We start from the raw sequence: 25257 nt of genomic DNA on the forward strand, positions 1-25257 counted from the left end.
CTCTCTATTGTACATAATGCTTTGGCACATTTATGCATGCCTTTAAAGGGCTTATGAACATTAACCCAGATAATTCTTGTGGTGCTGTAGGTACAACATTTGCCTCTGTGGACTGTTTGTCAGGAAAACGGCAAGGGTCATTGGTTCTCTACAAGGCTGAGCAATATCCCGAGAAGCCACTGGGTCCCATTACGTTCTTATGGCGGCCCAAAGCAGAACCTGAAAACCACTCTGAAAACAGGCAGCTGTGGATTTGGGCACACCCAGTACTTAAAATGGTAACTAATTTCTATTTGGTTATTTCATTAGGTGGAGATTTGCAACATGTGACTAACAAAATTACTTTTAAAATATAGTTGTAACCAGTCATGACTTTACTTAATTGCTGTAGTTTAGAAGAGCATTATATGCTGCAGGCTATTCTGTATAAGAGTGAAGGAAATGGTAAGAATAGATCATAGCTTTAAATTTGTTGATTGTGTGTGATCTTGTGCTCACTTTTAGCAGGGGTTTGACCAATTTAGACTAGTTGAGAATCCCTTTTCTGCTTTTCCACCTCCTTGTCGTTTCTCACTAACATCCCCTCTGTATATTTCTAAAGTTAATTTTTGTTCAAAAATCCTTTCTTTTTGTCCTCCTTATGTTTAGAAAGCACTTTAGGAATGTTTTATCTATTGGAAGCAAGTCACATCACCAGGAAGTGATCCATGTAGACTTGGGTTAAACTTAGAAAGATGTAAACCATCAGTGTGAACCTAGTTTCAGATAAGGTATGGCTGAGATAAATAGCAGACACATGTTTAAGGATAATCTGGGTAAGCACCTAAAGGAAAATGTGATGGAAGGATGTGCAAAATAGTAAGAGGTATAGGTATGCAAGGAGACAGCTCAACAAAGACATCTGAAAACAAACTCCTGTCAAACATACACACCATTGACTATTTCTGTTTTGAGTCGGCAAGACGCTGGAGTGTCTGCAAACATGTGTCATGGCCTTCAAAGTAAAGGATTGTACACTTGGAGCAGATGTGAGAAGAAATTTTGCCTCATTAGCCAGTGATTTTTGTTTTAAATTCTCAATATGAACAAATAGTAATTGATTTTAATAGAATGCAAGATGTGGGGTTGATGCAGGAAGATAACATTTAAAATAAAATGTTAGCTGTGATTTTAATGAATGATGGAGCTATTGTGAGGAACTAAACGGGCAATACTATTTCTGGTACAAGTTGTGAATGGCCTTGTAATACCACCTTGACTCAGTAGAAGCAGTTGGAAAGTCACAAGTTCAAGTCATTCTCTATAATGTAAACCATTACATCAATGAAATAGAGCTGTGGCGCATTGTCTTTTCAAGAGCAAATCAGCCAAGACAGGAAAAAAAAACATTTACGTGGGTAGAAAGTTTAAAGAACTAAGTGTTAAAGTTCAAAGTAAAATTTATTATCAGAGTACATACATGTCACCACACCACCTGAGATTGTTTTTTGCAGGTATACTTAGCAAATCTATAGAACAGTAACTGTAAACAGTATTTGTAAACATCAGGAACTGTAAACAAACTGTGCAAATGCGGGTAATAAATAAATAACAATAAATAATGAGCATGAAATAACAAGATAAGAGTCCTTAACTTAGTGTAGTTATCCCCTTGTTCAAGATCCTGATGGTTGAGGGGCAGCAACTAGGGTTGCCAACTGTCCCGTGTTTGCCAGGACATACAGTATATTGGGCAAAATTGGTTTGTCCCATACAGGACTGCCCTTGTCCCGTATTTTCCCCGTTAAGGTAGAGTGTTCCTATGAAACCTTTCATGCCGAAATGGCGTGAAGCGAAGAAGCAATTACCATTAATTTATATGGGAAAAATTTTTCCGCATTCCCAGACCCAAAAAAAACCTGCCAAATCATATCAAATAACACATAAAACCTAAAATAACACTAACATATAGTAAAAGCAGGAATGATATGATAAGTACACAGCCTATATAAAGTAGAAATAATGTATGTACAGTGTATCAGAATTGGGAAGATTAAGCCAAACCGATTTGTAGGAAAAAAATCGGCACTACACGCATGCGCGCACAGGTGCCCGCACAAGGCTTCATGGTCATGGTGGTCTTTCTCGGGGTAAACACAAATGTCCCGTATATGACTGCTACTTTTGTCCCTTATTTGTGAGTGAGAAAGTTGGCAACCCTAGCAGCAACTGTTCTTGAACCTGGTGGTGTGGGTCCTGAGGCACTGGTACCTTCTACCTGATGGCAGCAGTGAGAAAAGAGCATTGCCTGGATAGTGAGGATCATTGATGATAGATGCTTCTTTTCTACAATGTTTCATGTAAATGTGCTCAATATTTGGGAGGGTTTAACCCATCATGTACCGGGCTGAATCCACTACCTTTAGTAAGATTTTTTGCTCAAAGGCATTGGTGTTCCTATTAGGGTTGCCAAGTTCCTCACTCCCAAATAGGGGACAAAAGTAGCAGTCAAATATGGGCCACTTGTGTTTACCCCGAGAAAGACTACCATGACCATGAAGCCTTGTGCGGGCACCTGTGTGCGTATGTGTGATGTGCGCGTATGTGCCGATTTTTTTTTCTACAAATCGGTTTTGGCTTAATCTTCCCGATTCTGATACACTGTACATACATTATTTCTACTTTATATAGGCTGTGTATTTATCATATCATTCCTGCTTTTACTATATGTTAGTGTTATTTTAGGTTTTGTGTTATTTGGTATGATTTGGTAGGTTATTTTTTGGGTCTGGGAACGTGCAAAAATTTTTCCCATATAAATTAATGGTAATTGCTTCGCTTTACGCCATTTCAGCTTACGAACGGTTTCATAGGAACGCTCTACCTTAGCTGGGGGAAATATGGGACAAGGGCGGTCCTGTATGGGACAAACCAATTTAGCCCAATATACGGGATGTCCTGGCTAATACGGGACAGTTGGCAACCCAATGTTCCTATATCAGGCTGTAATGCAGTTAGCACACTTTCCACCACACATCTACAGAAATTTGCCAGGGATTTTAATGACATGCCGAATCTCCACAGACTCCAGAGGTGCCACAGTCCCACAGACTCAGAGGTGCTGTTGTGCTTTCTTTGAGATAGTGACATGCAGGAATTCAAAGTTACTGATCCTCTGATCCTCCAATGCTTACTGGCTCATGGACCTCTGGTTTCCTTCTCCCGAAGCCTACAATCAGTTCCTTGGTCTTACTGACATTGAGTGAGAGGTTGCCGTTATTACACCACTCAGACAAATTTTCCATTTCCCTCCTGTATGCTGATTCATCACCCCCTTTGATACAGCCCACAGCAGTGGTGTCATCAGCACATTTGTATATGGTGTTGGAGCTGTACTTAGCCACACAGTCATAGGTGTAAAGTGAATAGAGTAGGGGCTTGGGACAAGGGATGAAACTTGTGGTTTAAATCTAAAACAAAAAGGTGCTGAAAATATTCAGTAGTTGTGGTTGTGTCTGTGGGAAGCGAAACAGAGGCAACATTTCAGGTAGGAGACTCTCAGATTCAGTAGCTTTCCAGCATTTTTGTTTTGATTTTCCACTGAAACATTTGTCTTGATTCTCCTTGTAACCAGGAATGATTCTCATGAATCTCAAATCTCATTTTGTGAAGTGGTAACTTTGTGGATGTGAACATAATTGTTGAGTCCACAGTATGCATTTCTTATCGTATTTTGTATTTTTTATTAGGATATATTAACTGAGCTTCAATTGGCTTGCCAATGTTTAGATGGTTCTTTACCTGAACCAGATCCTAGTGAACACAGCACTTCAACACTGCAAGGAGCTGGTTTGAAAAGAAAGCTGCAGGATAAAGTCGGAGAGGAGGTCATACCCAAGAAAAAAGTAATAGGCAATAGTACCAGAGATCCCTTGACACCGGTGTCTTGGACATCATTAACTACTGGCATTATAATAGAGTGAGTATGTGCAGAAACCTTTGTGTTAGCTTAAATGTGAAAGGGTAGTATCATGGATGTTACCGGAACTGGCCACTGCTGACTACTTATTGCTAGGTGTACTATTTTTCTGGTTCCCTATTTTGAATTACTGTGACTTTTTTTTCTGCTTATCTACTTCTTGAGGAGCGATTAAAATTAGGGTTGGAATGTAGCTTTTATAATTCATCATTTTGTTATTCAGAAGGGTTTTCCTTTTTTTCAGTAAATTAGTTTGAAGTTGGGTATTTTCAGCATTAATAAATCTGATTATGAATTTATTTTCACTGGTTTATGATGTGAAATTTGTTGTGATTCAGCAGCAGTATATTGAAAATACAAAATTACTATAAATTACAAAAATAGTACAAAAAAGGATAACAGGGTAATTGCTGAGTGTAAGTCTTCAGTTTCCTGTACCTCTTTCCTGATGGTTATAATGAGAAGAGAGCATGTCCTAGATAGTGAGAGTCCTTAGTGATGGACGTCATCTTCTTGAGGTACCACCTCTTGAAGACATCCTCAATGGCTGGAAGGTTGTGCCCATGACAGTCTGTCACCCTCTGCAGCCTCTTATGATCCTGGGCGTCAAAGACTCCATACAATCAAAGTACATTCTGTCCTTCCCATTTTCTCTCTGCAGTTTAAGTTACTCTTTCTTTTTGACATTTCTCATTTAAGACCTAACCTATTATGTATTTCCAGCACTGTGCTTTAATTTTGGATTTCTAGTGTCTACAGTATTTTGCTTTTCACTTCACAAGTTAATTACTTAGTAGTCACTACAATAATTCTGAAAACTACAGGCATTGTGCTTATTAAAAAATGTTAATTCTGAATGACTGGATATTTATTGCCAGCACAGTAAAATGCTTTTCTATGGAGGCACTTAGGAATTTTTTTTTGGTAGGGAGGTTGTGCATTAAAATTGAGAAATTCAAGCCATAATTATAAAAGCAAAATAATACTGCTGAGTTTAGCAGGCTGAACTCAAACTCCAAACCAGTCAATTCACTTAACTTATGTGAACAGAATAAGATAATTTCTAAAAATCTTATGAGATAATTAACTTTCCATGGGAGTGCTAGTGTGGTTTTAATAAAAGCTAGGCTCTGAAAATTGGTACTACATTTTTCTGTCTGATCAAACCATTATTTCTTGAATGAGTCCATTGTTATACATTAATGGCTGCCATCTTAATTGGTTGAAAGTTGAATGGAAACAATATCCAGTGATGAAAACTTGCTTAGTGTTTTATCGAGTAAAAATGTCCTAATATGATTATTTAAAGAAATGTAGATGTGTGACAGTATAGTGAAACAGCCTAGGTATATTGAAATCCAGAAATATTCGTTGACTGTATAGTATATCAATCCACTTTGCCATTTGGTTCCCCAAAGTTTGTCATTAGTGCCAAAAGTCTGTTGAGCTGTTGATAATTGGAAGTGGAATCTTTTGATGCTGTCAACTGCTCTAATATTTTAACAAAAGTAAGGTAGTACTGTGTAAAGGTTTTTGTTTCTACTCCTGCACTTTGGAAGAACAATTAAGGGCAGGACCCTTGAGAGTGTGGATGACCAAATAGTGCTTGGAATATATAAATCCGTAGATCCCTCAAAGCAGTTATATGGGTAGAGAGGGTAGTGAAAAGGCATATGGATGCTTGACTTCCTCAGCTATCTATCCTTTACTTCTCTCTCATAAATGATAGTTTTATTGTGGAAGGTGAGCTTTACAGCATCAATATCACTTGAGTAAATAAGTTTCTGGTCTGATTTGTCCTGTTTAATGGAGAATCTGCGGGATTATTTTTCAGAGATCTGACAATGGAAATTCTGAGGTATCGACTGATTGGACCCCTATCTCATTCTGTGATAGGTGAAGTTTTGCAACCTGCTGTTGTCATGGAAGTAAGTCTTTGAGTCATTTAGTTACCTTGTCATTAAAGATACATTGGGATATGAAGAACTAAGGCAGAGCATCACTATATTTGCATGTTCAATTTGTAGCTTCATTTCCCTGATTGATCATTCCCTATGCATATTGCCATTCATTTGTGGCTTGGATATCATGCATTCCTATGGTAACTCTGTCATTTTTTTTAGAGATGCATCCAGTATCCTGATCTGTGCATTTAAACTAAGGGTGGTAATAACTTATCCCATATCATCTCAAATGTAGTTTGTTTAATTGATTAATTATTTGTTTAAAGTAATAACTACCTAATTTTTGTGAGATTAACTTTCATTTCATGATGTTAGTCCCAGAAACCAGTTTGTATTGCTACCACTTGCTCCAGTGTGTGGCACAGCAATGCAGCAAGTTGGAGTGACATCTCACAGCTTATGTGACCCGTGGTCAATGCTGACCTCCAGTGCTGTCTGCAGCAGATGTGGAAAGGATGTTTCCCATGGTGGGAGAGTCTAGGACAAGAGGGCAGAGCCTCAGGATAGAGAGGCGCCCTTTCAAAACAGAGATGTAGAAATTTTTTTAGCCAGTTGGTGGTGAATTTGTGGAATTTGTTGCCACATGCACCTGTGGAGGCCAGGTCCTTGGATGTATTTAAGGCAGAGATTGATAGGTTCTTGATTGGACACGTCACCAAAGGTTATGGGGAGAAGGCCAGGAACTGGCGTTGAGGAAGAGATAGAAAAAAGGATCAGCCATGATTGAATGGCGGAGCAGACTCGATGGGCAAGGTGGCCTAATTCTGCTCCTATGTCTTACAGTCTTATGTTCCTTGACCCCCTTGGTGCCCCAAATTCCTCCCATATCCAAAGACCTGCTAGTTGGTAGGTTAATTGATTACTCTAAGTTATCCCTAGTAGAGGTGAGTGGTGGGGTAATCAGTGGGTAGTTAATTAACATGTAAGAGAGAATTACAAGGAAATAGATGGTGAGTGAGTTGATGAGATTGCTCTGAAAGGTGGTGTATGTTTAGTGGGTCGAATATCCACCTACGTAATTAGAAAATAGGCAAATGCGTCCTTGCAGCTTTAGCCACCTGTTTACTTGTCACTCAAATATGAAATGGAGATGTCTACTTAAAGTATTTCCATGAATATTTTGAATTGTATGAATTGTAGAATATAAGGTAGCTCTATTGTATAGATAACATTTGGAAAATATTCCATGAGGACAGTCCTGTCCTGAGGACCAAATTCCTGTGCAATGCCTTTCAAAGACTAATTTCTACTTCTGGCACTAATAGTGTTCATGAGAAAGAAACTCACTGACCAAAGAAGTCAAAACATTATTCACATAAGTACAAGAATACTGGAAATACTTAGCTGATCTTCCAGCAATTGTGAGAAGAAAAAGAGTTAATGTTATAGGTCTTCTCACAGACCTGACCTGACTTTCTGAGCATTTCCAGCATTTTCTGCGTTTATTATAAATTTCTAGCATTGATGATTCACATCATAACCAGTAAAAATCATGTAATGAATTCCAGTCGTCATTTCCAGTAGTGTAAACTTTGGTAAAAATGTGCACTGACCTTTTTACTGTACATTGCCAACAGCTGCACAGTGGCATTTCTATCCCACTATTATCAAAATTGACTAATTCTGTCCTATAAAATAAATTCACTGTTCCTTAGCAGTGATTTTTAATCTGGCCATACTGTAATTAAGCCCCACTTCTGCCCACTCAAATTTTAGTATGATCGTTTAACCATTAACCTTAAGGATTTCAAGTCCTGAGAATCAAAGCAGTTACATCTCTGAAGGTGGTTATAGGGTCCTTTGAAGGTCCATCTTAGGGCAGTCCACTCAAAGTTCAAAGTAAATTTATTATCAAAGTACATGTATGTCACTATATACTGTACAACCCTGAAATCCATTTTCTTGTGGGTATACTCAATAAATCCAATAATCATAATAGAATCAGTGAAAGACAACAATGTGCAAATACAAAAAGAAAGGGGGAAAGAAGAAATAATAAATAAATAAATCAATTAATTAGCAATAAATGTCGAGACCATGACCAACAATCCTTGAAAGTGAGTCCATGGGTCGTGGGAACAAATCATTGATGGGGCAAGTGAAGTTATCTTCACTTATCCCCTCTGGTTCAGGAGCCTGATGATTGAGGGGTACTAACCTTTCCTGAACCTGCTGCTGTGAGTCCTGAGGCTCCTGTACCACCCTCCTGATGGCAGCAGTGAGAATAGAGCATGACCTGGGCGGTGAGGATCCCTAATAATGGATTCTGCATTCCTGCAGCAACACTCCATGTAGATGTGCTCAATGGTGAGGAGGGCTTTACCCATGATGGACTTAGCCATACCCACAACTTTTTGTAGGACTTCCCATTCAAGGGCAATGGTGCTTCCATATCAGGCAGTGATGAAACCAGTTAATACACTCTCCACCAATCATCTATAGAAGTTTGTCAATGTTTTAAATGTCATGCTGAATCTTCGCAAACTCCTAAGGGAGTAGAGGTGCTGCTGTGCTCTCTTCATAACTGTACTTGTGCACTGTGCCCAGGAGAGGTCCTCTGAAATGCTAACACCGAGTAATTTAATGTGAGCTGCCTTAATGATTATCGCCCGGTAGCACTCATATCGACAGTGAAATGTGAGTTGCCTTAATGACTATCACCCGGTAGCGCTCACATCGACAGTGATGAAATGCTTTGAGAGGTTGGTCATGACTAGACTGAGCTCTTGCCTCAGCAGGGACCTGGACCCATTGCAATTTGCCTATTGCCACAATAGGTCAACGGCAGACGCAATCTCAATGGCTCTCCACATGGCTTTAGACCAACACAAACTCATACGTCAGGATGCTGTTCATTGACTATTGCTCAGCATTTAATACCGTCATTCCCACAATCTTGATTGAGAAGTTGCAGAACCTGGGCCTCTGTACCTCCCTCTGCAATTGGATCCTCGACTTCCTAACTGGAAGACCACAATCTGTGCGGATTGGTGATAACATATCCTCCTAGCTGACGATCAACACTGGTGCACCTCGGGTGTGTGCTTAGCCCCCTGTTCTACTCTCTATATATGACTATGTGGCTAGGCAGAGCTCAAATACCATCTATAAATTTGCTGATAACTATTGTTGGTAGAATCTCAGGTGGTGATGAGAGGGCATACAGGAGTGAGATAATGCAACTAGTGGAATGGTGTCGCAGCAACAACCTGGCACTCGATGTCAGTAAGACGAAAGAGCTGATTGTGGACTTCAGGAAGGGTAAGAGGAAGGAACACATACCAATCCTCATAGAGGGATCAGAAGTGGAGAGAGTGAGCATCTGCAAGTTTCTAGGTGTCAAGATCTCTGAGGATCTAACCTGGTCCCAACATATCGACGTAATTAGAAAGAAGGCAAGACAGCAGCTATACTTTGTTAGGGGTTTGAAGAGATTTGGCATGTCAACAAATACACTCAAAAACTTCTATACCGTGGAGAGCATTCTGACAGGCTGCATCACTGTCTGGTATAGAAGGGCTACTGCACAGGACCGAAAGAAGCTGCAGAAGTTATAAATCTATTCTGCTCCATCTTGGTCACTAGCCTACAAAGTACCCAGGTACCACAAAGTCTCAGAAAGGCAACGCTCATTAAGGACCTCCAGCATCCAGGGCATGCCCTTTTCTCACTGTTACCATCAGGTAGGAGGTCCAGAAACCTGAAGGCACACACTCAGCGATTCAGGAACAGCTTCTTCCCCTCTGCCATCTGATTCCTAAATGGACATTGAAGCTTTGAACACTACTTCACTTTTTTTTAAATATATAGTATTTCTGTTTTTGCACTTTTTAAAATCTATTCAATATACATAATTGATTTACTTGTTTATTTATTATTATGCTTTATTTTATTTTTTTTCTCTCTCTGCTAGATTATGTATTGCATTGAACTGCTGCTGCTAAGCTAACAATTTTTACGTCACGTGTTGGTGATAATAAACCTGATTTTGATTCTGATTTTAAAGTTGCTGACTTTCTCCGCCTCTGATCCCCTGGTGAGGACCAGCTCATAGACCTCTGGTTTCCATTTCCACTCAGCACCAGCTTCTTGCTTTCTCCAAAGGTCTTGCATATTCTTTCCTCACCTACTTAACCAGATTCCTTTAGAGTAGTGCAATTGAATCTGACTCCAGAGAAGAGCATTTCAGATCCTAAACACTTGCTGTGTAAAACTGATTTCCTCATGAATCTTTTGGTTCTCTATCTGTGAGATTTGATAATCTTTCTTCCTTTAATATTAAATGGTATCCTCACTGCATTGTGTGAGAGAATTGACAATTTCCATTTGTATGTAGACACAAGAAATTGCAGATGCTGGAATCCAAAGTTAAAAAGCAAACTGTTGGTGGGGGAGCTTTGCAGGTGGAACTGCATCTATAGTGTATTTGTGTGGTGGTGGAGGTGGGGGGTGTGTAAGGGGTAGAAAATGAGAAATTGATGCTTTTAGTCAAGCCCTTGCATTAGGACTAATACTGGAGGGAAGATAACTGGAAAAATTTTCTTGTCCTTGTTTTTCTCTTGCCTGTTGTCCCTATGTACTTGCTAGGTTGCACTTTCCCCAGTTAAACAACAACTTAATTTTTAAAATTTTACCCTTTCTTCAATCCTCTTTTCACCACTATCTGTTGAAGTGCTACTTAATCTGTTTTAAACTAATAAAAATTAACTTACAGGATCTTATCACTTCTACTTGTGTTCATGAATTGAATTACTGCAGCAAAACTCCAGAATTCCTTTTCATATTTTGTGTTGGAAATGAGACAGATTCTTTGGGTCTCAAAGGCAAGGATTCTGGACACACAGTTTCAACAATAAGGAGTTTATTTACAAGGGGAGAAGTGCTTTGGGACAACACAAGTGGCTACAATATTCACACAAACGTGCTTAGAATAGCGAGCCAAGCACATGTAGCATCCTTTATAGGTCAGGGGGCTGGAGGGTCCAGCCCAGGTGATTCACCAGGGGGCCAACGGCTTGGTGCTAGACAGGTTAATCCAATTAAGGTGGCCAATGGTTAAGTGTGCATTGATTAGTTGAGAGGGGTGAAATGTTGACCGGCATGTTGTGTGCCTTCCGACCGGATAGAGGGCAGTGCTGAGCCATGTCAGGCACAGCTCTCTGGATACAATACCCCTCTTTTTTTTCTGCTTTAAGACATTGCTTTGCACATATTCTAATAACTTTTGTGGTTAGTTGTCAAATATTGTTTGGTAATGTTCTTAAGAGGTACCTTGCAACATTTTGTAATGTTTAGGGGAGCAGCTGATGTGATAAAAGATATGTTATTTTTCTTGAAGTAGGCATGATGGTTGTCACTGTGAAATTTTATTTGGGACTACTTCTAATAGTTTGTTCTTCTGGTATTGTTTGCTATACTCGTGTTACTGTTTTGTTTTCATTAACTAAAATGATCTTGTCTTGAAACTGTCCTTAGAACTCTGAAGTGACAGAAGCGACAGAAACAAGAGCTTTGCCCTGCTGGTGGTCACAATATTGCAGGAAATCTGAGGATGTGGCTCTTCATAATCGTCAAGGGGATTTCCTTCAGTTACTTTCTGGTGGGTGACTTAGCATCAAGCCAGTGACATTTGTGTGAATTAGGCAATGATAATTTTAGATTTGAGTTTGTCTTTGCTGCTAGTGAGCATCTTCTTGCTAATTTAACATTAAAATTAGAATATGATTCTAGGCTTTGCATCAAAAAGTTGTTAGGCTAGTTTATAACAAAAGGCAAGGTAATAATATCACTGAAGCAAATCATTGTATTTATTGTTACATGCAGTGCCTCTAAAAAGTATTCACCGCCTGTTGGAAGTTTTTATGCTTTATTGTTTTACAGCATTGAATCACATTGGATTTAATTTGGCTTTTTTTTGATACTGATCAATAGAAAAAGACTCTTTTGTGTCAAAGTAAAAGCAGATCTTTACAAAGTGATCTAAATTAATTACAAATGTAAAACACAAAATCATTGATTACATCAGTATTCACCACCTTCATGTCAGTATTTAGTAGATGCACCTTTGAGGACAATTACAGCCTTGAGTCTGTATGGATACATCTCTATCAGCTTTGCACATCTGGACACTGCAATTTTTTCCCATTCTTCTTTACCAAACTGCTCAAGCTCTGTTAGATTCCATGGGGATCATGAATGTACAGCCCTTTTCAAGTACAGCTACAAGTTCTCAATTGGATTGAGGTCTGAACTCTGACTTGGCCATTCCAGGACATTAACTTTGTTGTTTTTAAGCCCATCCTGTGTAGCTTTGGCTTTATACTTGGGGTCATTGTCCTGTTGGAAAACAAATCTTTTCCCAAGTTGCAGTTCTCTTGCAGACTGCATCAGGTTTTCCTCCATGATTTCCCTGTATTTTGCTGTATTCATTTTACTCTCTACCTTCACAAGCCTTTCAAGGTCTGCTGCAGTGAAACATTCCACAGCATGATGCAGCCACCACTACGCTTCGATGATGTGTGGTGTTTGGCTTATGCCAAACGTAGCATTTAGTCTGATAGCCAAAAATTTTGGTCTCATCAGACTGTAGAACCTTCTTCCAGTTGACTTCAGAGTCTCCCATGTGCCTTCTGGTAAACTCTGGCCAAGATTTTATGTGAGTCTTTTTCAATACTGGCTTCCTCTTTGCCACTCTCCCATGAAGCTGTGACTGGTGAAGCACCTGGGCAACAGTTGTTATATGCACAGTCTCTCCTATCTCAGCCACTGAAGCTTGTACCTCCTCCACAGTTGTCATGGGTCTCTTTGTGGCCTCCCTCACTAGTCCCCTTCTTGCACAGTCACCCAGTTTTTGAGAATGGACTGTTCTAGACAGATGTACAGTTATGCCATCTCCTTTCCTTGATGATTGAATTAACTGTACTCCAAGGGATCCTGTATCCATCTCCTGACTCATACTTTTCAATAACCTTTTTGTGGAGTTGCTTGGTGTGTTCTTTTGTCTTCGTGGTGCAGTTTTTGCTAGGATACTGACTTACCAGCTCTGGGACCTTCCAGATATAGGTGTATTTTTACAACAGTCAGTTGAAACATCTTGACTGCACACAGGTCTCCAAAAACAAGTCTCAAGTTAACTAATTCTAAAACCAATTGTCTGCTCATGTGATGATTTAGTGTCATAATAAAAGGGAGTGAATACTTATGCAATCAAGTATTTTGTGTTTTATATTTGTAATTAATTTAGATCACTTTGTAGAGATCTGTTTTCACTTTGACACGAAAGAATATTTTTCTATTGACTGGTCAAAAAAGCCAAATTAAATCCACTGTGACTCAAATGTTATAAAACAATAAAACTGAAAACTTCCAAGGGGGTGGGGGGAAGGTGGGGTGAATACTTTTCACAGGCACTGAACCTAGCTATTGGCATCTTTAGATTTTACTCTTTTTGGACTTGTATCTCTCGGTGTTAATTGAACATGAAATCTTTTAGGATATCTGATTGTGGCCTTGAAAATTTCTAAGTTACGTCTGAGGGCATCAACTTCTTTCCTACCACTATTCTGTAACGTGATTCTTGTCAGTAACCAGTGCTTCCACCATTTTGTGCTTTTTTTTATGTTTTTAAGGTATTACTTCACCAGCAGAAATTTCAGCAGGGTCTGTACTTGGACTTACTGTGAGGGATCCTCGACTAAACATACCCGAGAAAAGAACCACAGCACTGCCTGACACATCAAAGTTTAAAGGTAGCACCCATGGTAACACCGCAGAGCAAATCTCAAGTCATTCAGAATACTTTTCAGTTTTCAGTCATTATAACAACTGTGAAATTCATTTCCACAAGGAATCGATAAGACTTTTACATGGATTTATCTGAGGGAAGCTGGGTAAATACTAGAGAGATAGGAATAGATGGTAATGGTGATCGGGTCAGTGGTGAACATGCTTATTTTGCATAGTGTATATATTTGCTTTCTTCCATTGGTTAGATAAAAAAAATTAGAAGTATGTGTTTCATGGAATTTCTCTATTCAATCTTTCAAAGAAATGAAGACCATTGCAAGAATGGTTTTGTGAGGTGCTTTATCCATTGATTAGCACGACATAAATCAATGCTTTCAACAGAATTTCTTAAATCCAATTCTTCCCTTTCACCCTTAGCTAAAGCACATATTAGTTTTGTTTGGAAAAGTCAGCTGTTCATTACACAAAGTCATGGCTGTTTAGTGATGACAACAACAACTACTCTAGTTTTGTTTAGAATGGAAGTAATTGGGTTACCAGTTCTAGTTGTTGAATTCGCTGATTTCACAAAGGTAGGAGGCTACAAAAGAACACAGATAAGAATCCAATTTGTTATCACTGCTATACAGTAAATAATGTAAAATGTGTTAATTTATAGCAGCAGACATAAAATTACCATAACTTATAAAAACAAATAATGCATAAAGAAGGAATAACAAGTTAGTATTCATGGATTGTTAGAAATTTGATGGTGGAGTGGAAGCATGTTAATAAGTGGGTGAAGATTTATCAACTAAATATAATGCAGGAAAATGTGAAATTTTCCAGTTTGGTAGAAGAAGTAAAGAAAAATATTATCTCAATGGTGAGAAGGCTAATATGAATGTGCAGCAAGTAAATATGAGCACAAACGAAGTTTTACTAGACTTACTGAGGAAAGGTTGTTCAGGCTAGCTGTATTTCTGCTATTTCAGAGAGGTGAGAGGAGACTTGACAGAAACATACAAGATGATGACTTGAAATGCATGTCCTCTAGTCTCAGACATTTTGACTCTGAAGGAAAGATACCAGCTGTCTGTCTATGCCTTTCATAATCTTATAAACATGGAAAAACATCACAAACAAATGAATAAAATTAATTTTACAAGGTTATTTTAAATTGAGGAGTGATCTTTAATAGATGGATGTGGCAGATTCAGTAAAAAAGTTATTGTGAGGCTTTGGAATGGTTTCAGAGAGGGGAGTGGAGGATGTGAAGGTGCTGGCAAGGGTACATAGGAATTCATCAGAATGTCTCCTTAGATGGAGCAGCTCACCTAGAAGGAGAGACTGGAGATGCTGGTTCTGTTCTCCTGGGGTGGAGATTGTTAAGAGGGACATGACTGATGTATATAAAATTTCTTAGGGTACACTACAGGAAACTTCCCCATAGTAGTTATAGGGGACTTGATAGTTAAGGGGGACAGAAAAGAGGTTCTATGGCCAGAAAAGAGACACCAGGGTGGTGTGTTGCCTCCTGGCTGCTAGGGTCCAGGATGTATTGGAGCTGCTGCAGGATATTCTCAAGGGGGAGGGTAAATGGCCAGAGGTCGTGGTAAATACATAAGCAGAAAAGGGGAAGAGTTGCTATACAGTGAGTGTATAGAGTTAGGAAAGAGACCGAAGAGAAGGACCTCCAAAGTAGTAATCTCTGGGTTACTCCCATTACCACAGGCTGGTGCAGGTAGGAATGGGGTGATAACACAGATGAATGAGTGGCTGAGGAGATGGTGCAGGGGACAGCGTTTCAAGTTCTTGGATCATTGGAACCTTTTCTAGGGAAGGGGAATCCCTGTATAAGAGGAATACACCTGAACTGGAGGGGAACCAATATCCTGGCCAGGAGGCTTTGCTAATGCTACTCAGGAGAGTTTAAACTAGTTTTGTAGGGGCTGGGAACTGGAGCACTGTGTCAGTAAGAGAAGGATCGGACTGGAAGGTAGATGCCAGGGAAAGCATGGAAAGGCAAAATCAAAATAACAGGTATAATAATCAAAATAACAGGGATAATGGGTCAGATAGTTTGAAGTGTGTATATTTTAATGCTAGGAGTATTATGGGTAAAGGTGATGGACTTAGAGCACAGATCTTCAGTCAGTACATGGAACTATGATTTTGTGGCTATCACTGAAACGCTGAGCAAGGGACAGGAATGGTGATTAATGTACCAGGTTTTCAAAGCATTAGGAAAGATAGAAAAGGTAAAAGGAAGGTGGGGGGGAAGAGTTGCACTACTAATCAGGAACAGTATCACAGCACTCAGAGGAGACATAATGGAAGGTTCAGACACCAAGTCCATTTGGGTGGAACTCGGGAACAGGAACGCTGCAATCACACTGATGGGATTGTACTACAGACCCTCTAATAGCCACTGGGACAGAGTGCAGGAAAGGAATGTTGCTGTTAGAAGGAAGGACAGAGATGGAAAGATAAGAGAACCTTGGCTGTCCAGAGAGGTGATGAATTTAGTCAAGAAGGAAAAGGATAAGTATGTAAGGATCAAACAAAGCACATGAGGAGTATAAAAAACCCAAAAAAGAACTAAAGAAGGGAATTAGGAAAGCCAGGAGGGGCCAGGAAAAATTCTCGGCAAATAGGATTAAGGTGAATCCCAAGGCATTCTATACATACGTCAAAAGCAAGAGGGAAACTAGGGAGAGGGCAGGACCACTGAAAGATAAAGTGAGGGAGATTTGCTTAGATGCAGAGATTGTGTGTGAGATACTTAATGAGTACTTGCATCAGTATTTACCAAGGAAAAGGATGTGGAAGACCAGGAGATCGGTGATGAGTGTATAAATACTTTAGGGTGTTTAGAAGTCAAGGAGGAGGAAGTGTTCGCTCTCCTAATGAGCATTAAGCTGTTAAGACTCCAGGGCCTAGTGGGATTTACCCCAAGTTAATGAAGGAGGCAAAGGATGAGATTCTTGGGCCCTTGACTAGTATCATTGTGTTTTCTCTAGGCACAGGCAAAGTCCCGGGGGCTAGTGAGTGTCTAAATTTGTGCCTCTATTTAAGAAGGGAACTAGGGAAAATCCTGGGAACTATGGGCCAGTGAGTCTCACGTCAGGTGTGGAGAAATTGGTGAAGAAAATTCTTAGGGATAGGATATACGAATATTTGAAAACCCATGGCCTTATTAGAGAGAACCAGCACGGCTTTGTGTGGAGCAGGTCGTGCCTTACCAACTCAATTGAGTTTTTTGACGTGGTGATGAGAGAGATTGATGAGGGTAGAGCAGTGGATGTTGTTTACATGGATTTTATTAAGGCATTTGATGAAGTCCCTCATAGGACGCTAATCCAGAAGATTAAGATGCTTGAGGTCCATGGTGGATTGGCTGTTTGGATTCAGAACTGGCTTGCACGTAGAAGACAGAGGGTAGTGGTTGAAGGGACTTGTTCAGACTGGAGGTTTGTAACTAGTGGTGTTCCACAAGGATCTATGCTGGGACCTCTCCTGTTTGTGATGTATATAAATGATGAAAATGTAGATGTGTGGGTTAATAAGTTTGTGGATGATATCAAGATTGGTGGAGTTGTGGATAGTGTAGAAAACTGGCAAAGAAATTAGCACAATGTAGATCTGTTGCAGATATAGGAAGAGGAATGGTGGATGGAGCTTAAACCAAATAAATGTGAGGTGTTGCACCTTGGTAGGGCAAATGCAAGGAGACAGTACACTGTTGAGGGCAAAATCCTTAACAATGTTGCTGAGCAGAGAGACCTTGGAATCCAAGTTCATAGCTTTTTGAAAGTGGCTGCACAGGTCATTAAGGTGGTTAAGAAGGCTTATGGAATGCTTGCTTCTCTTAGTCGAAGCATTGAGTTCAAAAGTCAAGAGGTTATGTGCAACTTTATAGAACTCTGGTTATGCCATATGTGGAGTAATACATACAGTTCTGGTTGCCTCATTATAGAAAGGATGTTGAGGCTTTGTGGAGAGGGTGCAGAAGAGGTTTACCAGGATCCTGCCTGTTTAGAGGGCATGTGCTATCATGAGAGGCTGGATAAACTTGGGTTATTTCTTTGGACTTGCAGAGGTAGAGGGGGCGATCTGATAGAGATTGATAAGATTATGAGAGGCATAGATAGAGAAGACAGGGGGTGTCTGTTTCCCAGGATGGAAATGTCTAATACCATAGGGCATGCATTAAAGGTGAGAGAAGGTAGGTTCAAAGGGGACGTGAGGGACAAGTTTTTTACTCGGAGTAATGGAGGCAAATACATTAGAGGCTTTTAAGAGATATTCAGATAGGCACATGAGTGTGAGGAAGGTGTAGGGATTATGGATATTGTTTAGGTAGGAGGGATTAGGGTTTGGGTGTTTTCATTTTGCTTTTTAGGTGGTTCGGCATAACATTTGTGGGCACAAGGGTCTGATCTTGTGCTGTAATGTTCGATGTTCCATGTGAAATGAAACTAGAAGACATGGATTTCTGGAAGGGGTAAAAGATTTAGATGGAATCTACACAGGGCCCTTTACACACAGAGGGGTGAGAGTACCTGGAATGCATTGTCTGAGAGAGTGGTTCAGGTTGGGTCGCTGACAACGTTTAAGAAATGAACATTTATATCATTTGTGCATGGAAGAGTATGAGCCAAATGCTGGAAGATAGGATCACTTCCAGCTTTCAATGGGTGCCCACTGGTTAGTGTGATTGAATGACCTGCTTCAAGCTGAATATGTCAATGATTCTATGAATGGCAGGGCATGAGATTAGTTTAGTGACCCAGGAGGAATCAAAGAGTAATGCAGCATGGAAATGGCCGAACTGATCCATGCTGATTACAGTATCCTCCCTGCTAGTCCCAATTGTCAGCATCCAGCACAGAACACTTCAAGCCCCTCACCTCCATGTATCTATACTAGTGTCTCTCAAATGTTGTAATTGTATCCATGACCATTTCCTCTCAGGGTCAACAAGTTAGGTTCTTTTAAGTTTAGAGGAGCTTAGACTTGGAGCAACATGTTCAAGATTTATAATAATGGAAATGAGGTTACATTTCTGCAGATTAGCTATTTAAACAAAATATTTGAAGGAATATCAGGAATCAAGCTTAGAAGCTTTACAAATGCTGAACTTGGTTAGATGCCAAGCCAGACTTCACAGAGACTGTTGCCTGCCGGCTCAGGCAACGAGTGATAGTTTGCGATACTCCTTAAAGAGACAATGTGAAGTTTCTGGCTATAGTGGAACTCACATTGTACATGGGTAGGTTTCCAGGTTTGTTTGAGATGGGTAGTTAGACTAGTCATTTGCTGCCAGTGATGTTCATATGCTTGTATGTCGAATTAGTTTGGGAAATTGCTACTTGGAGAAATGCTAAAAGCATTACGTAAATGTGCTTTTTACTCACGTTTTTACTTCCAGGGCGCCTAGGCGCAACTCAAGTAGCAGCAGTACTCTCAATGGATATGATTAAATATTCCCATTTCAACCTGATAGAGCTAAAATTCACATCTGCTTCCAAGGTCAGCACAGTTAACAAAGATGTCTTACTGCATTCAAACGATTCATCGCTGCTTAAAACCGACGGAAACAACACCGATTGTGGTCGGAAGTGCCCTCAGAGGAAGTGCGGGTGTAGATCGGGGTTACAAGTGTGTTTAAGGAAACGGGGGGTTTAAACTCCCTATACCGACTATCTTACTGGCGAACGTGCAGTTTCTGGTGAATAAAATCAATGATCTCAGAGCTAGGGTGCTGAATCAGAGGGACATTAGGACTGTGTGTGTCCTTTGTTTCACAGAATCCTGGTTAATCCCTTCCGTACCGGATGCAGTGATCCAGATAGACAGGTTTACTATACACTGTTAGGATAGATCTATAGAGTCTCTCAAAAGCAGAGGTGGAGGAGTATGCCTCATGATCAACTCTTCTTGGTGCACAAATATATCAGCGCTGTCCCAATTCTGCTCACCAGACCTGGAATGTCTAGCAGTAAAGTGCCGTCCTTTTTACCTACCATGGGAGTTCTCTGGGGTCATTTTGGTAGCAGTTTACATTCCACCTCAGGCCAATGTCAAGCAGGCTTTAGATGATCTGAGCAATGGGATCAACATGCACGAAACAGCGCACCCTAACACCATCACCATCATTTTGGTAGATTTTAACCAGGACAATCTGAAAAAATCACTAAGCAAATATCATCAACAGATCATTTGTAATACCAGAGGAAACAACACACTGGACCATTGCTACACCACCATCAAGAATGCCTACCGTGCTATTCCATGCCCTCACTACGGGAAGTCTGATCACTTAGCTGTACTTTTACTCACTGAGTATAGGCAGAGACTGAAGACTGCAGCACCAGCAGTGAGGACCAAAAAGGTATGGACAAGGGAAGCACAGGAGTGCCTACAGGACAGCTTTGAATCGTGTACTGGACTGTATTCAGGGATTCATCTTCGAACCTGGATGAGTATGCTGCAGTTGTTACCAACTTCATTAAAACCTGTGTGGATGAATGTGGCCCACAAAGACTTGCTGTATATTCCCAAACCAAAAGCCGTGGATGAACCAGGAGATGTGTCATCTGCTGAAGGCTAGATCTGTGGCATTCAAGTCTGGTGACCCAGACCTGTACCAGAAAACCAGTTATGGTTTGGGGAGGGCTATTTCAAGGGTGAAGAGACAATTTTGAGCGAGGTTGGAGGTGATATTGGATGCACAGCAACTCTGGCAGGGTCTGCAAGACATTACTTCCTACAAAGCAAAACCCAATAGCATGAATGGCAGCGATGCTTCACTACCAGATGAACTCAACACCTTCTATGCACGCTTTGAAAGAGAGAATACAACTACAGCTGTGAAGATCCCTGCTGCACCTGATGACCCTGTGATCTCTGACTCAGAAGCCGATGTTAGGCTGTCTTTAAAGAGAGTGAACCCTCGCAAGGTGGAAGGTCCCGATGGAGTACCTGGTAAGGCTCTGAAAACCTGTGCCAACCAACTAGCGGGAGTATTCAAGGACATTTTCAACCTCTCACTGCTACGGGCAGAAGTTCCCACTTGCTTCAAAAAAGCAACAATTACACCAGTGCCTAAGAAGAATAATATGGGCTGCCTTAATGACTATCGCCCGGTAGCACTCACATCGACAGTGATGAAGTGCTTTAAGAGATTGGTCATGACCAGACTGAACTCCTGCCTCAGCAAAGTCATAGTCATACTTTATTGATCCCGAGGGAAATTGGTTTTCGTTACAGTTGCACTATAAATAATAAATAGTAATAGAACCATAAATAGTTAAATAGTAATATGTAAATTATGCCAGTAAATTATGAAATAAGTCCAGGACCAGCTATCGACTCAGGGTTCTGACCCTCCAAGGGAGGAGTTGTAAAGTTTGATGGCCACAGGCAGGAATGGCTTCCTATGACACTCTGTGCTGCATCTCGGAGGAATGAGTCCTGTGCTGCATCTCGGAGGAATGAATGTACTCCTGTGCGCACCCAGTACATTATGTAGTGGATGGGAGACATTGACCAAGACGGCATGCAACTTAGACAGCATCCTCTTTTCAGACACTACAGTGAGAGTCTAGTTCCATCCCCACAACATCACTGGCCTTATGAGTGAGTTTGTTGATTCTGTTGGTGTCTGCTACCCTCAGCCTGCTGCCCAGCACACAACAGCAAACATGATCACACTGGCCACCACAGACTCTTAGAACATCCTCAGCATCGTCCGGCAGATGTTAAAGGACCTCAGTCTCCTCAGGAAATAGAGACGGCTCTGACCCTTCTTGTAGACAGCCTCAGTGTTCTTTGACCAGTCCAGTTTATTGTCAATGGATAAGGAGCTGTATCCATTGCAATTTGCCCATCGCCATAATAGGTCAACTGCAGATGCAATTTCAATGGCTCTCCACAAGGCTTTAGACCACCTAGTCAACACACACCTATGTCAGGATGCTGTTCATCGACTATAGCTCAGCACTTAATACCATCATTCCCACAATCCCAATTGAGAAGTTGCAGAACCTGGGCCTCTGTACCTCCCTCTGCAATTGGATCCTCGACTTCCTAACTGGAAGACCACAACCTGTGCGGATTGGTGATAACATATCCTCCTAGCTGACGATCAACACTGGTGCACCTCGGGTGTGTGCTTAGCCCACTGTTCTACTCTCTGTATATGACTATGTGGCTAGGCAGAGCTCAAATACCATCTATAAATTTGCTGATAACTATTGTTGGTAGAATCTCAGGTGGTGATGAGAGGGCGTACAGGAGTGAGATAATGCAACTAGTGGAATGGTGCCACAGCAACAACCTGGCACTCGACGTCAGTAAGACGAAAGAGCTGATTGTGTAGTTCCAGAAGGGTAAGACGAAGGAACACATACCAATCCTCATAGAGGGAACAGAAGTGGAGAGAGTGAGCAGCTTCAATTTCCTAGGTGTCAAGATCTCTGAGGATCTAACCTGGTCCTAAAATATTGAAGTAATTATAAAGAAGGCAAGACAGCAGCTATACCTTGTTAGGAGTTTGAAGCGATTTTGCATGTCAACAAATACACTCAGAAACTTCTTTAGTTGCACTGTGGAGAGCATTCTGACAAGCTGCATCACTGTCTGGTATGGAGGGGCTACTGCACAGGACTGAAAGAAGCTGCAGAAGGTTGAAAATCTAGTCAGCTCCATCTTGGGCACTAGCTTACAAAGTACTCAGGACATCTTTAGGGAGCGGTGTCTCATAAAGGCCCCATCCATTATTAAGGACCTCCAGCACCCAGGGCATGCCCTTTTCTCGCTGTTACCATCAGGTAGGAGCTACAGAAACCTGAAGGCACACACTCAGCGATTCAGGAACAGCTTCTTCCCCTCTGCCATCCAATTCCTAAATGGACATTGAATCTTTGGACACTACCTCACTTTTTTTTAAATATACAGTATTTCTGTTTTTGGACATTTTAAAAAATCTATTCAATATATGTAATTAATTTATTTGTTTTTTTTTTGTCTCTCTGCTAGATTATGGATTGCATTGAACTGCTGCTGCTAAGTTAACAAATTTCACGTTACATGCTGGTGATAATAAACCTGATTCTGTCCTTTGGTCTTAGATTATTATGATCTCAGTAACAGCAAATACTTAGGCACATTTTGCTGGTCTTGTGCTCAGTGAGAGCCTCTGTTCTTCATACAGATGTTCCAGGTTTGAATCCTGGCAAGGCCATCTTGGTGCTGAACAGTATTTGCAACAAGAAATTTGCAACGATTAACATGTTGCATAGGTCTAAACTGGCGTCAGAATATCCACATAATGTGATGTTAAACTTCCCTGCAGAGCACACAGTTTTAGTGTATGTATTCCATATTTGATTGGTTGCTTTTTGCCAGATGAGCTGCTTAGGACATTAGTAATTTTAATTGTTGAAGTTGTGCTGTCATTGCCATGATGTTCCTTTATATCCTTGCCCTGATTTTTCCACTTTTTATTTGGTTAAATATTTTGCAACCCTTAAAAATAAAATCAGCCATGAGCACTTAATTTAAATACCCCGAATGATATTTTGGTTCTGCCATAGCAACACAGGAAAATTTCACCAAAGCAAAATGTGGATATTTGGAAAGTGTTTTTCATTACACACAGCTTTTCTGGCAGCTTTGCAGCAGAAATCCACAAAGGATTTTTCACTTTTTCTTTGCACATCTATGCATGTGGCACACACGCACACTGTACTAATAACCTCAGCTGTTATCTCAGATGGAGTGCTTTTGAAATGTTCATTATAATCAGGGAAGATAATGCAGTACTTTTGAATATATTAAGGAAAACCTAGATTTACACTTCTCTCCTTATGTTATCTTTAAAACATGCATCTTTGACCAGTCTTTTTATCACCCCTTCTAATATCAGAATTTTGTTTGTCATCAAATTTTATCCAGCTATGTCATTTGGAGCAAATGTTTTGGACATATTTTCTGCTTTATTAGTGCTGTGCAATTCTATCTCGTTTTCATTCTTATCATTTTGTTTCGCATTGATGTGTGCAGGACCTATGAAAAGGTAAGGTCAAACATGCCACATTTACTGATTTTGATATAGAAACTGAAAATGCTGGAAACAGTGAGTGGGTCAGATTATGCCTGTAGTAAACAAATCAGTTACTGTTCTAGTTGACTTACCTCAATTTGATTTATAACTAGTATTTGACTCCAAAATCCTGAGCAGTCATACTTGCAATATTTGATATCTTTCTATTTTGTTTATCTGACTTCATTTAGCCTGGGGGTAAAAAAATATAGGCAACACCCTCTTCTTCAAATGTACCCATATGTTAACTAAACCATTATGATGTAAAAATTTGCCAGAGCAGCAAGCACTTGTCTTAAACTTGAATAGGAGATTGTGGATCTTTGGGTTTGAGCCTTTGCTTTAGAATCCTTCCTATATTTAAAAAAAACTTATCAGATGGGGCACTGAGCAAGGGTTGAGTTCAGTGGACAACACAAGTACCTGTCGAATTTATGAAGATGCTTCCAACCACCTATAGAAAATTTCTGAATTCCTTTCCTAACAGCAGAGGTGACCTCAGTGCTTTATGGATTCCTGTGTAATCCTGTGTTTACTGACACTAATTGTTTCTGTAGGACCTGTTTATTTGTTACATTTGGTGGTTTTGAGTTGTGATTTCTCGCTAGATTGTTAACTTTGATTTGTGTCTTTGTTCTCTTTTATGACTGCTGTAGGAATTCCCTCATTCTGCTGCAGATGAAGTGTATTTGTGGTTGTTCATAAGAAATTAAAAATGTCTTTGTTTCCAGGGAGAAAACGAAGTGCAAGATAAGCCCAATTTTAGATAATCCTGTTACAACATTCTCTATACTGCTTTACTTAGGAAACAAAGCAACTACAAATCATCTTGCTACTCTTTTTTTTTGGCTTCCCACTCTTCCCTTCCCCAACTTTCAGTTTTGTATCCCCATGGCTTTGCTACCTGATTCTAGAAAATAATGTAAATCTACAAGGTGTGGGAACTGTGTGCATGTGTGCATTCCGATTATGTGACTAACACATGTTTACTGCAGTGATCTTCCCCTTGCATTGCAGATCTGGAAAAAGAAAAGGAGCTGTCTCTTAAAGGACTTCCGTCAGAATGTGCTCAGAGTCAGATCTGGGATCGGAACATTCGCAATTTTGTTACAGAAACTAAAATTTCCGAACAGGTAATTTGACTACAGTGAAAGGACAAAATATTTGCAATAGAAAAAATATCATACAGAGTTGATTTTTTTTTCTTCACTCTTTGTTTTCCCTTTGCTCCAACTCTTGGATGATTGGTTGGTCCTGCTTTATGGATTTGTTGCTTCTTTCAGCTTGTCTTTGTTATCACACTTGCCTCTGAATCAGAAGGTTTGTGTGTTTAATTCCTACTGCAGAGTGATGAGCCAGGAATCTAGGCTGACTCTCCAAAACCAAGTAAGCACTGCGCTGCTAGGGATGAGGTCTCTTGGATATGGTTCTTTCTGCCCTCTTACCCTTGGAAAAAGATCCCATGGCCGGCTACCGCGAACTCAAAAAAAATTTAGTGG

At 40.3% G+C, this 25257-nt stretch overlaps 1 protein-coding gene across 3 annotated transcripts in view; it reads left to right on the plus strand.

The window, feature by feature from the left end:
• pop1 (POP1 homolog, ribonuclease P/MRP subunit) overlaps positions 1–25257 on the plus strand; it is a 72892-nt gene that overhangs the window by 32976 nt on the left and 14659 nt on the right. For all 3 annotated transcript variants that reach the window (XM_072257994.1, XM_072257985.1, XM_072258003.1), the window contains 6 exons: positions 91–278; positions 3729–3958; positions 5793–5886; positions 11398–11521; positions 13551–13670; positions 24776–24891. In XM_072257994.1, coding sequence (XP_072114095.1) covers positions 91–278; positions 3729–3958; positions 5793–5886; positions 11398–11521; positions 13551–13670; positions 24776–24891 — 872 coding nt within the window. The remainder of the gene's footprint in view (positions 1–90; positions 279–3728; positions 3959–5792; positions 5887–11397; positions 11522–13550; positions 13671–24775; positions 24892–25257) is intronic.

Source organism: Mobula birostris, chromosome 1 (assembly GCF_030028105.1).
Source record: "Mobula birostris isolate sMobBir1 chromosome 1, sMobBir1.hap1, whole genome shotgun sequence".
In the NCBI taxonomy this organism is placed as follows: Eukaryota; Metazoa; Chordata; class Chondrichthyes; order Myliobatiformes; family Myliobatidae; genus Mobula; species Mobula birostris.